Genomic DNA, 13874 nt, shown 5'->3' on the forward strand with positions numbered 1-13874 from the left:
CATTCTGTCACAACCCTTTCCTACATTCCCTAAATGTCATCAACAGCTTCAAGACCCACCTGAATTCCTAAGCCACCCATCACCATGAAACAACAAATACACATTAAACATCCCCTCCCAAACCAACCCCTCGAATTCCAAAGGAAACCGTATGTGTTGCATGTGGCAGAGGAGGCCCGGCTATTAATTTGGCACCTTCACGGTTAGATTCAATATACTTCTCCTGATTAAACAAACAAAGAAACAAACAAATCTCTTTCATCTCCTAGACTTCCAGTTTGGCAAGTGAAATTCCAAGCCACTATTCACTTTAACAAAATCCCTATCATAAAATAATTTGGTTATTTCTTTTATCATTAATATATTCATTCTAAAGGTGTTTCTTCTGAGAAGGCTTCTTTTAACAGCTTATGGGCTTACTGAGTATGTTTCCCATTCTTTGCAAATTCTCTGGTCTGAACTGCCATTTCCACAATGCATTTTCTCATAAGTGTGAATTTCCTTCAGTAGACTGTATCAATAACATTATATATATATATATTTGTGTGTTTAAGCTCCCCTGGTAAACAGATCAACCAAGCCAAACAACTCCTCCAAGCCAGCCCCTCCTCCAGTGACAGCTTCAGGTAAAGCATATGCATGATTTTGGTGGGCTTTTTTAAATTGTGAAATGATGAGATTTGGGGGGTTGGTTTTTAATCTATTCCAAATAAGATAAACAACTGAGATCAAATATTAGTCACCAGTATTTTCAAATTTCTTAATAAATGGTAAATCTTATTCTCATCCTCATTCACTGTCTGGTGGCATCAATGTTAAAAGGACCCTGCCCCCCACGCCCCTGGACCTCTATTACACAAATCCTAGTTTTCATCCTACCGCACTGGGCACTTCGCTGGCTTCTTCTCCCTGACTGAGGATGTCTGCATCCTTCAGCCCTCAGCCCTTTGTTCTTCTTTCAGAATCGTAGTAGTGGTTGAGAGCTTGGATTTTGAGCCAAACAGAACTGGGTTGGAAACCCAGTGCCCTCAGTTACCAGCTGTACCCCTTTGGCCCTGTAGTTCACCTTTCAAAGCATCAGGTTTTCCCATCTGTAAATGGGGATAATGCACTGTGTCAGGAGCATACTGAAATTGTGAGTGGGAAACTCTTAATGCAGTGTCTGGTGTACGGTAGGTGCTTGGTAAAGAGTATTATTTTTCACTCCTTAGGGTAAATCCATTCTTCTGGCTTCACTTCTGTCTAAGCTGATAACTGTCCAGTGTCCAACCCTGACCTGAAGTTCCTTCTGAATGCCTCCACGTTCCCATTGCTTCCATCGCCCCCTACCCTATAGACATCCCTGTTCCTCTTTGCATGTCAGCCTCAGGCTACATGTCTCAGCACCTGTGTTCTTTCCAAGTCTGCTATTTCTTTTTCCTGAATTTGGTATCTTTTATTTTCATTGCCACCACCCTAGTCTAGGCTTTCTTTGCTTTATCACTTTACACCTTCTGTCGGTGACAGTCCACTAGCCACACCCCTGCTGCTAGGCGTTCTCTTCAATCACTAGGCTGAACTTCGGAAGGTCTTCAGATGTTGCCAGTTTCATCCCATTACAAAGATAGTGTTTACCATGTCACCGCTACCCAAACCATGAACGCCCAGTGGTTCCTAGTTGTCTCCGGTAGAGTTTGTCAACCCTGAAACTGAGGACCACGATGCAGAGGGGTGCCCTCACTCCCACCCTGTTACAGCACAAAGAGGTGCAGGAGGCTCCCGCCGGCCTTCGCTCCTTCCCCCTTCCCCCATCCATCTCCCTCAGTCCATCTTTCTCTCTCCCAGAGGTGAAGTCTAAACACAAGAGATTGGGCGACTGAGCTCTGCTTCCAGAGAAAGGATCCCTGGGAGAATATGAAAGAATTTTGTTTTGTTTTTATCTTTTCGTAAACTCATTTCTTGTGTAATTGTTGACCGTCTTCACAAGTTCTGGTCTTATTTATCCTCTCCCTCAGAAACCACAGGCTCTTTATGTTTCAGGAGTAGAGGTCAGAGTCATCTTATACAGCTCATCTTAATTTCTGGGAACAAGTGTCTGTATGCCAACCTAATACGTCAGGGTTGCTTTGATCCCAGCTGAAATGGAGAGTCCTGACTCATAACTCAGAAAGAAGGGCTATTACTACCGGAACAGAAAACCTTTCATTGAAACAGATAAATGAAGGTCTAAAACCCCTCCTTTAGAAGAATAGTTTAATAATCTCTGGTGTTTGCATCTTAAAATCTCTTCTTACCTAACAAGGACTTCTGCCTAAAACATACCCTATACTCCAATAATTCTATATTTCATGGGTCCTGCCTTTTGGTTGTTTTGTTGTCACTTTTATGACACCAAATTCTACCCATTCTTCAAGGCCCAGATTGAGGTCTCCTGCTCCAGGAAGCCTCCTATGGTTTCTGCCACCTGAGAGAGCTTTCCTTTGCTATAAATCTCATCCTACTTACACTTAGCCCCTACCTGCTCCCTGATTACTTGGTACCTCACTTTAATCTTTCTAACTACATTGCAAGCTCCTTGAAGACATTGCCTTAAATGTCCCTTATTCAGAAGGCCTTTCCCGACCCTACATGGGCTAGACCCCCTTGGAGTGCATGCCTATAGCACACTGCACTCGTCCTTTATCCCCAGATCCCTCCTGAGTTTTGTCTTTCTTGTAAGACTCTCAGCACCATGTCTTGCTCACAGCTGTGTATCCATGGCCTAGGCAGGACCTGACCCAGAATAGGTACAGAAGTGATGGATGGGTCAGTTGGTTCAGAGAGTGACTGAGGCCCCAGCACTGGCTGCATTTAAAGAATCACATGGTACCATCATGGAGGCATCAGCCCATTGTATTTATTATTCATTCATTTTCTATTAATTGACTATAGTTACATGTTTATTACAGAGGTATCAGATGAAGAAACCAAACCTGAACAAGAAAATAATGTCCGGATTATATGATTGTTGGATACAGACAGGAGGAAGTACAGGGGGAGAGAGGAAGTGAGATCATTTGAATGATTAGACGACTTGCCTTTGGTTATCTTTGAATAACCAACCATCTATTATTAACCTTCAAAACTTCAGATAGTGCCCAGATAGGCATCTTGAAAGTGCTTAGGTTTCAGGTGGCTGTTTCTGTCAAAGTACCACACCATGTCACTTGCCTCTGGCTAATGTTGCTTTTGGCTCTTTGATAGCTAATAAGGTGCTTGCCAAGGATTAGGTGCCGTGTTAGGCTCTCCCTCTCCTTTATATTCCAGACTGAGAAGCCCTGTAGCAGGACTTAGCACAGACTCCAAAGCCAGAGGGTTCAGGTCTGATAGGTGCTGGATTTCTAACAAGCTAAGTAATCTCTCCATTTCTTAGTTTCCTCCTCTGAAAAATGGAGGGGGAAAAGGGCACCTATGCCTAGGGGTACTGTGAGAATTAAATGAGTAAATACATTTGAATCACACTCATAAAATGATAGCTCTGTTATTTATTATTGTTATTATTCAGAATCCCTAGTTTAACCTGCCAGATTCATGAACAGTCTGGCAGGGTACCCTGTGCACATCTCAGGGAACAATTGTGTTTCTTCCTTTTCATACAAAGTTTTACTTTAAATCGGGGTGCATCCACAAAAGCACCCCTCTGTTTCAGTATCTTTCCCCACATAAGGGAGAAGCAGCAAGTGAAGCTGACATGCCAAATCATGCCCCAATGTAGCAGTCTGAGGTGTTGGCTGCGGAAGGAAGTGCCGTCTGGGCCTCGGAAGCAAAAGGCCTTAGTTTTCAAGCCCCGCCCCACTACTTAACTTCTCTGAGCCTCCTCTGTTTGCTCCACTGACGTTAGGTGAGGCTTAGAGAGGCACATTTAAAGTACCTGCCACAGTGCTGAGCACCTCGAGATACTGCAGCAGTTGGTAACAAGTTGTAAAACAAAAACAGCCATAACCATGTTCACCGAGATCCTTTCTGAGCTGGAATTTCTCACTCATGTTTCATGTACAATTCAATGATCTTTGTACATCATTACATTTGCAGAGTTTGGTAAGCATCACTGCAATCCAGTTTTAGAAAATGGCCTTGCCCACCCCAACTCCAAAAGATCCCTTATGTCGATTTATGGTCAATGCTGTTCCCATGTCCAGACCCAGGCAACCACCTATCTGCTTTCTGTTGCTACAGATTTGCCTTTTCTGGACATTTCATATACATGGTGTCATACAGTATGTAGTCTTTTCCATCTGGCTCCTTTCACTTAGCATGTTTTTGAACCTCAAATGCTTTTAATCCCTTTCCGGCACGATTACTTTACATTTGTCTAATTCTTTCCATTTTTAAAGTTGCCCTATTATCTTACCATAATAACTCTGAGTTAGGTACGATAGGTAGTGGTGTCCCCATTTCACAGAGGAGGGAACTGAGGCACGGTGGCTTGTAAGAGGTCAGAAAGCCAGTTTACTGGCAGAGAAATAACTAGAATGCTGTCTTCCTGATGCAAGACCATAGGTTTTCCACCAGTGCTTATTCTGCCCCACCACCAGAGAACACGCATGCCCTCTGATCTGATGGCAGAAGTTATTTATAAGGAGGGAAGGGGAAGGAAGACGTTGGCAGATTGTTTGGAGATATAAAGGAAAGGGAAGCTTTGCAGAAAAGCCAGGCAGTAGATGTGACAACGATAATGAACGCAGGCCAGTCCAGCCCTTGGCATTTAAGAAAAAGGAAAACCCCTGGGAGGAAATTCTGACTGAGATCCTCTTTCTACTTCCTTATTTTTCAGACAAGGTTTTTCCCCCTTCCCTGAAATCTTCCAGCAAAACCTATGAGTAGCCAAGTGTATTTTAAGGGTCAATCTCAGGTATTAAGAATTTGAAGAAAAGTATCAATTTGGTACAATAGCCAACGAAACAGAGTGAGAGTCATACTACATATTCAGATGACACTTCAGTTTCCCGTCACAAGAAACGCTACAAATTCCAAATGTAGTCTCTAAAATCACATCTAGGTCAGGTGACAGGAAGTAGGAGTTCCATGGGAAGTAGGAGTTCCTTTCTGGGGTGCTGGGGAAGGCTGCACATGGCGTCAGTGCTACCCACTCTGTGCCACTGCCTCATTCACGAGTGCTTACGGAAACTAGCCCCTGCGTGAGAATTGTGTGTAGAAAAAGAGCACACGGGCTCGGAGGGACAGTCTGAAGACCTCTCTTTAGTCAAGTTCACAAGAGTAAACTTTCAGATCTCTATTCAGATCTCTATTTATAATACCTTTTGAAGCCTTCTTTTCTTTTCTGTGTTTGCAATAGGTGGTCCTGTCAGATGAAGTGGCATGGGATACATGTCTTCTCCTGTTACAAATTCGGAGAGGGCAGAGGCCTGTCTCTACTTCTTCACCTCTTCCACAACCCCTAACATAGTGCCTTCATGTGCTTTACACATACCAGGTTCTCAGTAATTCTTGGTAATTGATTATTACTTCAATGTTTACCTGTGTGTGCTTTATCTCACAAACTAACATAATATATACTGAGGGCAGGTCCAACCTGTATTTACAGAGTATTGCCCTTAAGTCCAGTAGGAATTGTGGACTTATAAATGTAGTAGGTTCTTAATAAACTATTCCATTCCATTGAATTCAATGACTAGACTTTGTCTCACTGAGCAATAACGTCCAGGCAGGACAGCATCAACCTCAGAGGAAGCAGCCAGGATATGTTGAGGGGAGCTGGCTTAGATTCTGGCCTCTCCCCGCCCAGGCCTGCTCTTTATCCCAGTGGTGAAGCTCTGCCTGTCTCTCATTTTTCTCCCCCATGATGATTGTCTGGCTTCTATCTTCAGGTAGGGGGAGGGGAAATTGGGTGCAGTGGAGAAGGCCCTCCAGAAGATGAGAGCTGGGCGGTAGCTTGCCACTTGTCTCAATTTGTCTGTCTGTGCAATGGGCAAAGGCCCTGAGAACTCAGGGATGAATGAATGAGTACCCTCCGAATGTGAAATTAGGTGTAGGTATGGTGTTTAAGGATGGTTATGAATGAGCAATGTCTACAGTGTGTATCGGGAGTGGTGAGTCTATGCCTCCATCTCTGGGCACCTCTGGTGTGCACATATGTGCCACTCTGAGCTCTGGGCTCCTTCCCATAGGGACACTCGTGGGGCTCTCACTGAGCCCACAGAATCAGGGGCTCTGGGCTTGTCCCATGAGGTAAAGGAGAAGGACACTTAGAAATGTTCAGATGGAGTCCCTAACTTACACCCTAGTTCTCAGCTGATAAACAGACATTTCGTTTTTAAATGTTTCATCACCTTTGCCTGCAGGTTTTCCCCAATAATTTGAAAGTAACCACCTATATATGCTTAATTGAAAGTAATAAAAAATGTGCATGTGTTTCTGAGCCTGCCAAAAAGGCCCGCCTCACTGGGACCATCAGCCCCAGAGCAGGACTTGGAGACTGACCTGTGGTATATGTTTGTGCAGGTCGAAACAGTGGGGCCTGGGACTCTAAGTCATCTTTACCTGCTGTGCCGTCCCCGCTGCCCAGGGCCGGGTGAGTACCTGCTGCAGAGAAGCAGCTCTGAGATGTGAGTAGATGAGCTCCACCACTGCTGTGAGCAGGACCTACCTGGAACCCACAAAGGAGTCCTGTCTGTGGGGGGAGGAGGGTGCTTTTCTGCTGTTTCCATCCAGAAGGGCACACCTGTCCGAGCTCAGATACAGGTACACCCCACATCACAATAGGTGTGTTCTTGAGGATTGTGGAAATGAAACCCTACTGCCCTGTTCTTCTCCTCCACCCTCATGGCACGCTTCAAGATGGACTAGGGGCGCCTCTGCGGAAATCGAAAGCTAGTAGTCTTTCCTCCGAGACACTTGTAGCTACCTCTTGAGTCCACTGACCTACAATGTTCCACAAGACAGTAGTTTCAGCACCTGAATAATTTTGAGTTCCACTAGCAAGTGTTACCACTAGTTTCTACTCCTCGTCTTCTCTTTCAAGCAGTTAATGCTTTCTCTCTGATCAAACGTGTACTTCACAAAGCCAACCCTGGAGTGTTTAATTAAAGTAACACTGCCAAGGTTCCTTCCAAAAGTGAGATGAGAGAATCATTCTTTCATATGGAGCTTAAAAGGGCTTTTTGTAAACTGTCAGGTGAGGATTGTACTGTGCTAATATTACAGTGACCCCACAATTTTATATTGACTCAATGGGTTACTGCAAAAACACATTTAAATAAATGTGTCTCAGCTTGCCTGCATGGTTATAATCTTAATTCTGCCTTTATGTAAAGCAAATTCTTAATTTCAGGGGTTTTTTAACCAAAGCACTGCACACTTCTTCTCTCTTGGCTCAGCTTTATCACTGTGGGCAAGTTACTGAGTCTCTTTGAGCCTCAGTGTACTAATCTCTGAAATGTGATAATATCCATTTTAAAAGGTTACTGTGATGTTTAAAAACCATGTGAAGAGCCTAACCCAGTGCCAGGCATCTTACAAGCACTCGGGAATTGTTAGTATTCTTCCCCTACACTTCCAGCTCTCAGTCAAAAGCAAAGCAAGAAAGAGACAGACAGACAGTATTTAAAATAAACACAGAAAAGAAGCATTAAACCTTAGCAATATTAGATTCTAATCTCTACTGGAAATGAAAAAAACAAAAACAGAATGTTAGCTTAGGCAAGCACCTTTGGGACCACAAATCACAGTGGTTTTCTAACTTGTGTTAATCTTGGATTTCTCTGTTCAGAATGAAATCCTAGGCAGGTATCTGGCAGGGAACAGGCACTTAGAGGCCGGGCAGAAGTCGTCATGAGGAGGTGTCAATTGCAACCTTTAGAAACACTGATTCTGGTCCTCATTTTACAGTTGAGGAAACTAAAGCTCCAACTAGTCTAACAGCCCAAAGAGGCTGGACGTGACCGACTAATTAGCAGCAGAACTGGAATGAGAGCTCAGTGATGCCGACTCCCTGGCAACGGGTGGCCATTTGCCCCTAACTAACCCCTTTGCCATCTGTCAGTGGACCCTATCCGAGGTTGGGGGATCACGACTAACTCCTGCTTCCATCTCTTTCTGCCTTTCATGGAGAGTCTTCCTACACACTCGTATCACCTTCATGATTCCAGTTTAAATTTGAGAGTAAAATGATAAGTAGACAGCTCTGCTTTATCTTTTTCGTGTGTTAACAAAAGCTCATCTTTTTTCATCCCCCAGGAAAAAGCCAGCTACATCACTGAAGACAGTAAGTTAATTCTGCATTTAAATATGCTTCATATTTCCTACAGTGTTATCCTTACCCATTTCTTTAAAGCTGACAATGCTTCCAGCTAAGGTGAACACAGCAATCTTAGCAGCTCAAGCTGCTGCCTGAGCAGTCCAAGAGAACCTTGGAATCCTCAGCTAGCTTGGGAAGGTGCTTCCCGGGAGGAGTTCATCCTCATTTGACCCTGGTGCTCCACTGAATGTCAGAAGTAGATCAGAGGCAGCGGCCAGGCTCTCTGCCTCCCGTGACATCTGTCTTCACCATGGGGAGTCGCGGTGTCCACTTCCCAATCCTCTGGCTGGGGAACTAATGGCTGACAATTGCATATCATGCACACATAGGCCTGACTAAACTCAGTCTCTGGCCAGAATGAAGGGAACCTGGACCAGCCCACCATTCCAGGAAGCCCTCCTTGACCTGGTACCTACTCTGTAGCCTGACATTTACAATCACCCAGCAAACACTGAGTGGGGCCCTGACACCAAAGTCAGGTGCCAGATACCCACTGTGCAAGCGCTACTGCCAGGATCTGTTGGGGCTCATGGTAGCCATCAGCCCTACTGCCAGAGCAGGGAGGTCCCCAAACCACAACGACACTGTTCCTTCAAACCAAGTGACACTTCCAGTTGGCTGTCACTGAATGCAAAAAGCTGGAGTGGGGACTGCATGGTTTTCATTGTTCGTGTGATAGAAAGAATAGCTATGCATGAAAGAAATGTTCTCCCCAAATATTTATTTTAATAATATTGCTTTGCCTTTTATGTCCACATTCAACTGTACTGAACATCCTTGCCTTTTTTTAAATAGACTCCATCTGCCTCTCAACAGAACGCCTCAAGTGTGTGTGAAGGTAAATCTATATTATTTTAAAGGCTGAGCACGTCCTCTAAAAGGTATTTTTATTAAGGATTTGTATATAAATGTCTTTCTAAATTCTTTCATTGTTTGTAAGGTAATTGTAAGTATGAAAGTCAATTTTCTAAACGAAATGGCCTTCCCTTTGCAATGAGTGGAGAGTAGCAAAGCTGGTCAGGACCTGAGCTTGCTAAGCAGCAACGGGGTAGGTTCCAGTCTCCCTGCCAAAAACCTGTCTGTTTGCAGAGAGCTATGCCCTGCCAGAAACAGTGCCACGGCCTTACATTGGTGCGAAGACTAATGCAAAGCCATTCATATATCTTAGAACTAATAGTTTAGTTTCAGTAATGACACTTTAAAAAAAATCTGTGTATTTGAACCAGTTCTTTTGCTAAGTTTTCAAAACAATGTTTTCAGAGTTCAAATGTCTGTCTTAGTACATCTTCAAATGCTTTCCTTCCTTTGTTTCATCATAACCCTAAAGCTTTACATATATGTTTATTAGAGCTTCCCCATTTTAAAAAATATTTGTATTTGAAAAATACGGGGGGGGGGGGGCGGGTACCAGAAAGAAGAATGATGCATAATCTCAACACTTAAAATACTATATTGAAGTTAAATCTCTGCACCCATCTGATTCCACACTTGAAGGTACTTCATGTTAAAAGCTTAGTGAGTGTTCTTCTCACCCTTTCCTGAGTTAATAGGGGCAGATCTACATGAAGTATTCTGGTTTCTCTGGCAATGGACGGTGGACATTTTCTGAATGTCCATTACAACTCACCTGCTTTCATTGCTCCAATAATTAATTGCTTCAATAGGTTTTTACATCGATTCCCACATCTTTTTCCCACCAGGCTATTTCTGAGTATCACTTCCTTTCTGTCTTGCTTTCACCTGCCTTTCCTTTGATGCTTTTACCTTGCTGTCCTTCCATTTCTTACAGTCCCCCATGCCTGTTGAGCAGGGAGCTTGGAGTGATAGTGCAGCCATAGGGTGGGCCTCTACAGGAAGTAAGTACAACCCTATACAGATTTCATGGCTTTAGGAGCCTCCGAAAACCAGTAGAGAAGTGGGTCATGACATGTTCCAACTGGCTCAGGTGTCCTCTTTCCCAAAGGGCTCCCAGTGCAGGAGCTTGGCACGCCATCTCCTTTGTGACTTATTTCAAGAGTAGAGGCAATGACCATCCAAATCCAAAGTGGGGAGCGACCCCTTCTCACCTAGGAAGGAAGCCTCCAGGAGGGCGGGGCCAAACAGGTGTGGTCAAAGCTCATTGCCTGTGGGGACCTAATGTGTTCACTGTTTCTCCTTCTGAAACTACCAAGTTGTAAAGTTGGGAATCAAACATCACACAAGGCAGCTCAAAGAAACTTGCCACAAATTTGAAACTGATCTTCAGAGGTTCAAAGTTTCCGAATTTTGGTGCACCGCAATAATCCCTGAAGTCTATCTTACCGTTTATTTGAATCTTTGAGTTCTTATTACTACACTTTTATTCCTTTTGGGTTCCTATAACAGGACATCAATAATTCTCAACCTTCATTCCATGCATACCATGGGCATACCCAGAGTTTAACAAAACCTAAACCAATTTGAGGGAGAATAAAGCACTAAAATAATTTATAATCACACCTATTAATGGTTCAGCAATCAATTTACTATGGGTTTCAACATAAATTTCTTACGTTTCAGGTTACGCCCATTTCCCTGTGTACGTTACTTACCACTCCTCCACTTCCCCTCTCCCTCAGGAAAACACAGTGCAAGTGAGATTGTTATAGAGATAACCTTAAATTTGCTCAATTAAGCTTTCAAAAAGAGTAGATCATTCACAAAATTTCGTATTTTACCACCTATCAGTAAGGAATGACTGATACCACATCTTATGACTAATGAAGACACACCCAGGTGAGGTAACACCTATAGAGAAGCCACATAGAAAGGGGAGGCGGGGTAGAGAAAACTTGCTCATCTTCTATCTCCCACCTGTACTCATACACTTAAAGGCCCAGATCCCACAGCTTCAGTCCCCATGTACATTGCCAAGGGATGAAGGCAGAGGTGGAAAGATGTACCTATAACACTGGGGGGTGGGAGTCCTGGTCCTAATAGCACAAACACATCACCCCACGGACAGATGCACAAATGGATGACATCCTGGTGAAAGATACCATCATGGAAAGACACCTGGACCAAATCCTGTGCTTCTCAGTTGATGTTGCTGGGTTTTGGCTTGGGGACAGACATTTCATTCTAATCCTAATATGAGAATTTTCTTAATGCAGAAAAACCTATACCTGCTGAGCGCCACCGAGGGTCTAGTCACAGACAAGAAAGTGTGCAGTCACCAGCGTTACCTCCTGCCCAGAAGTAAGAATCCTTTCCTCTAAAACTAAGTTTCCTCCTGTTGCTGCAGGCATTAACGCGTGCCTTGTTACACTGCACAGTGACATTGGCTGGTGGTGCTGGGTAAAGATCTGATCTCATTGCTTTGTAATTAAATTTTAAAAGGTGTTACATTTTTAAGAGGTAACAACTTTAAAAGAACTGCTTAGAATCTCAAAGACCTAATATTTGGGTTAACTATTGGACTTAACCAAAATGTAACACCTTAGTCAAGGCTCCTCCTTTTTCAAAAGGAAAGGGAGCCATTTTTCTTATCTTGAAGGTTTAAGTGCCTCTCCCATCTTTAGATAACTTTCCTCGGCTAGTCACGTTGATTTCCTTTGTGATGCCCACATTCAGAGAGACTTCACTGTAAACAAAAAGTCAAGCTTATTCAACTTGTGTTTCGCCCTTTAATTCATCTGAAATTCTTCTTTTTAGGCAAGGACATCAAAAACCCGTACCTCTGCCAAGTAAGTAAAATGAAGTCTTGAAGAGTAGTATCCGGTAGTGGTTAAGGCTGGATGGATCTTCATGTCTGAGCTGCTTGGGTTCTAACCCAACACTGCCCCTTCCAGCTGGAGGAGCTCAGTGTCCTCTCTAGCTTGTTTCATCTGTAAAATGGGGCCAACAATATTTCTCATAAAGTTGTTTTGAAAAGTAGAGAGATTTGAGATAATTTTACTTTTTTTTTTTTTTTTTTTTTTTTTTTTAGTATTGATTGAATATTTTCCTAGTCATACTGGTTATATTTTATTTTATTTTTTTACAAACAATAGAACTTATTATTTCAAAATAATATTAAGTAAAACAACATACAGTAAATACCTGGTATAGTGCTTGGTATATAAAAGTTCCCCAATAAATGACAGCTGTTTAAATTAAATATAAAATATATTTTAATGATTATAAAATAGATCTGCAAAAGGTACCCTGAAAAGATTTGGCAAATATATGCATCAGAAAAATCAGTCTTGCAGAACATAACTGCCCAAACCTTGATTTGCTTTCTACTTAATGTAGGAAAAAATGAAAAAATAAAACAAACTCGACCTTACATTGGTAATTTGAAAAATATTCCAAAATAATCAAGATTCAACAAATTTAAATACAGAGAAAAATTGTTATATACAAAAAATTATGTGCTTTTATACTGAATAAATCAATTTAGGTTTTAATTAGATTTTTCATTCACCTTAGATAAATGAAACATATAACTACAATTTTTTAAAAAAAAATTCTGAACACAGTGAAGATGATTTGGCTATAGAAATTTTGTTTTTCACTATGTAAAGCTTTATTATGCCTTTTATTGTTTTTCAACCCAGTCATTTTTGCAATTAATAAATATTTATTGACCATCTGCCATGTACCAGGTGCTGTTCTAGACAAGAAGAATAACAGCAGTGAAAAAAACAAATAGAGTCCTTGCCCTTGTGGAACTTATATTTTACTGGAACAGACAGACAGGAAAAATATACAACTAGATAAATCATATAATATCAAGTAAATCCTAAAGTGCTACAAAGAGAAACAAAACAAGGTGGCAGAGGATGGGATCGCAGAGAGGAATGGAGGCAGTGAAGTGACTGTTTCAGATGAGGAGGTCAGGGAAGGCCTGTCTGTAAAACGGGGTCTTGTGGGCAGCTCCTCCCACAAAGGGCAGATGTGAGGACAAAGTGAGCTAAGGTGTGGAAAACAGAACAGGACTGGCACATATTCATAGCTCAGAAAATGGCAGCTTTGAACTCCCCCCGCTGCCCAAACTGCAGAAAGCACCTACCACCTTGCATTGTGTGCCCTGGGAGAGCCTGACTCCCCACCTTCTTTTGCTGCTTCCACCTGGGAGGACCATCCCCGCACCTTTAGAGCGCCCCCATCCTTCAGACCCAGCCTTGCTGGGCCTGCCACGCCCTCACTGCTCCTTCCTGTTACTGTGAACGCCATGCTGTCTGTGACCATCCAGGGCACTTGCATTTGAAGTATTTAGTTCATCTAAACCCATATCTCCTGCAGACTTCCCCTTTTAATAAAGGGCAATTCTGGTTGCTCGGGTCAAAACCTTAGCGTTGCCCTTGACTTCCTCATTTGCTTTCTTCAGACACCTTCTGACTATTTCTTCAAAACATATCCGGAATCCAGCAACTCACTACTTCCATTGACGCCATTTGTTCCAAGCTACCATCATCTCCCACCTGGGCAAGCAGGAACACTGATTTGGCCTCCTCTCTCTACTCTTGCCCCCCGTCTATCTCCTTGCGACCCTGCAGCCAGAGTGATCTTGTTAAAAGACAGGCAGATCACATTACTACTCTGTCCAAAACCCTCCCAAAGCTTCCCATACCACGCTTGTTAAAGCTAAAGTCAT

At 42.9% G+C, this 13874-nt stretch overlaps 1 protein-coding gene across 1 annotated transcript in view; it reads left to right on the forward strand.

The window, feature by feature from the left end:
- BLNK (B cell linker) overlaps positions 1-13874 on the forward strand; it is a 67128-nt gene that overhangs the window by 42219 nt on the left and 11035 nt on the right. Inside the window, exons 8-13 of the mRNA XM_033130087.1 lie at positions 555-626; positions 6481-6550; positions 8215-8242; positions 9071-9113; positions 11407-11491; positions 11948-11979. Coding sequence (XP_032985978.1) covers positions 555-626; positions 6481-6550; positions 8215-8242; positions 9071-9113; positions 11407-11491; positions 11948-11979 — 330 coding nt within the window. The remainder of the gene's footprint in view (positions 1-554; positions 627-6480; positions 6551-8214; positions 8243-9070; positions 9114-11406; positions 11492-11947; positions 11980-13874) is intronic.

Source organism: Rhinolophus ferrumequinum, chromosome 16 (genome assembly GCF_004115265.2).
Source record: "Rhinolophus ferrumequinum isolate MPI-CBG mRhiFer1 chromosome 16, mRhiFer1_v1.p, whole genome shotgun sequence".
Taxonomy (NCBI): domain Eukaryota; kingdom Metazoa; phylum Chordata; class Mammalia; order Chiroptera; family Rhinolophidae; genus Rhinolophus; species Rhinolophus ferrumequinum.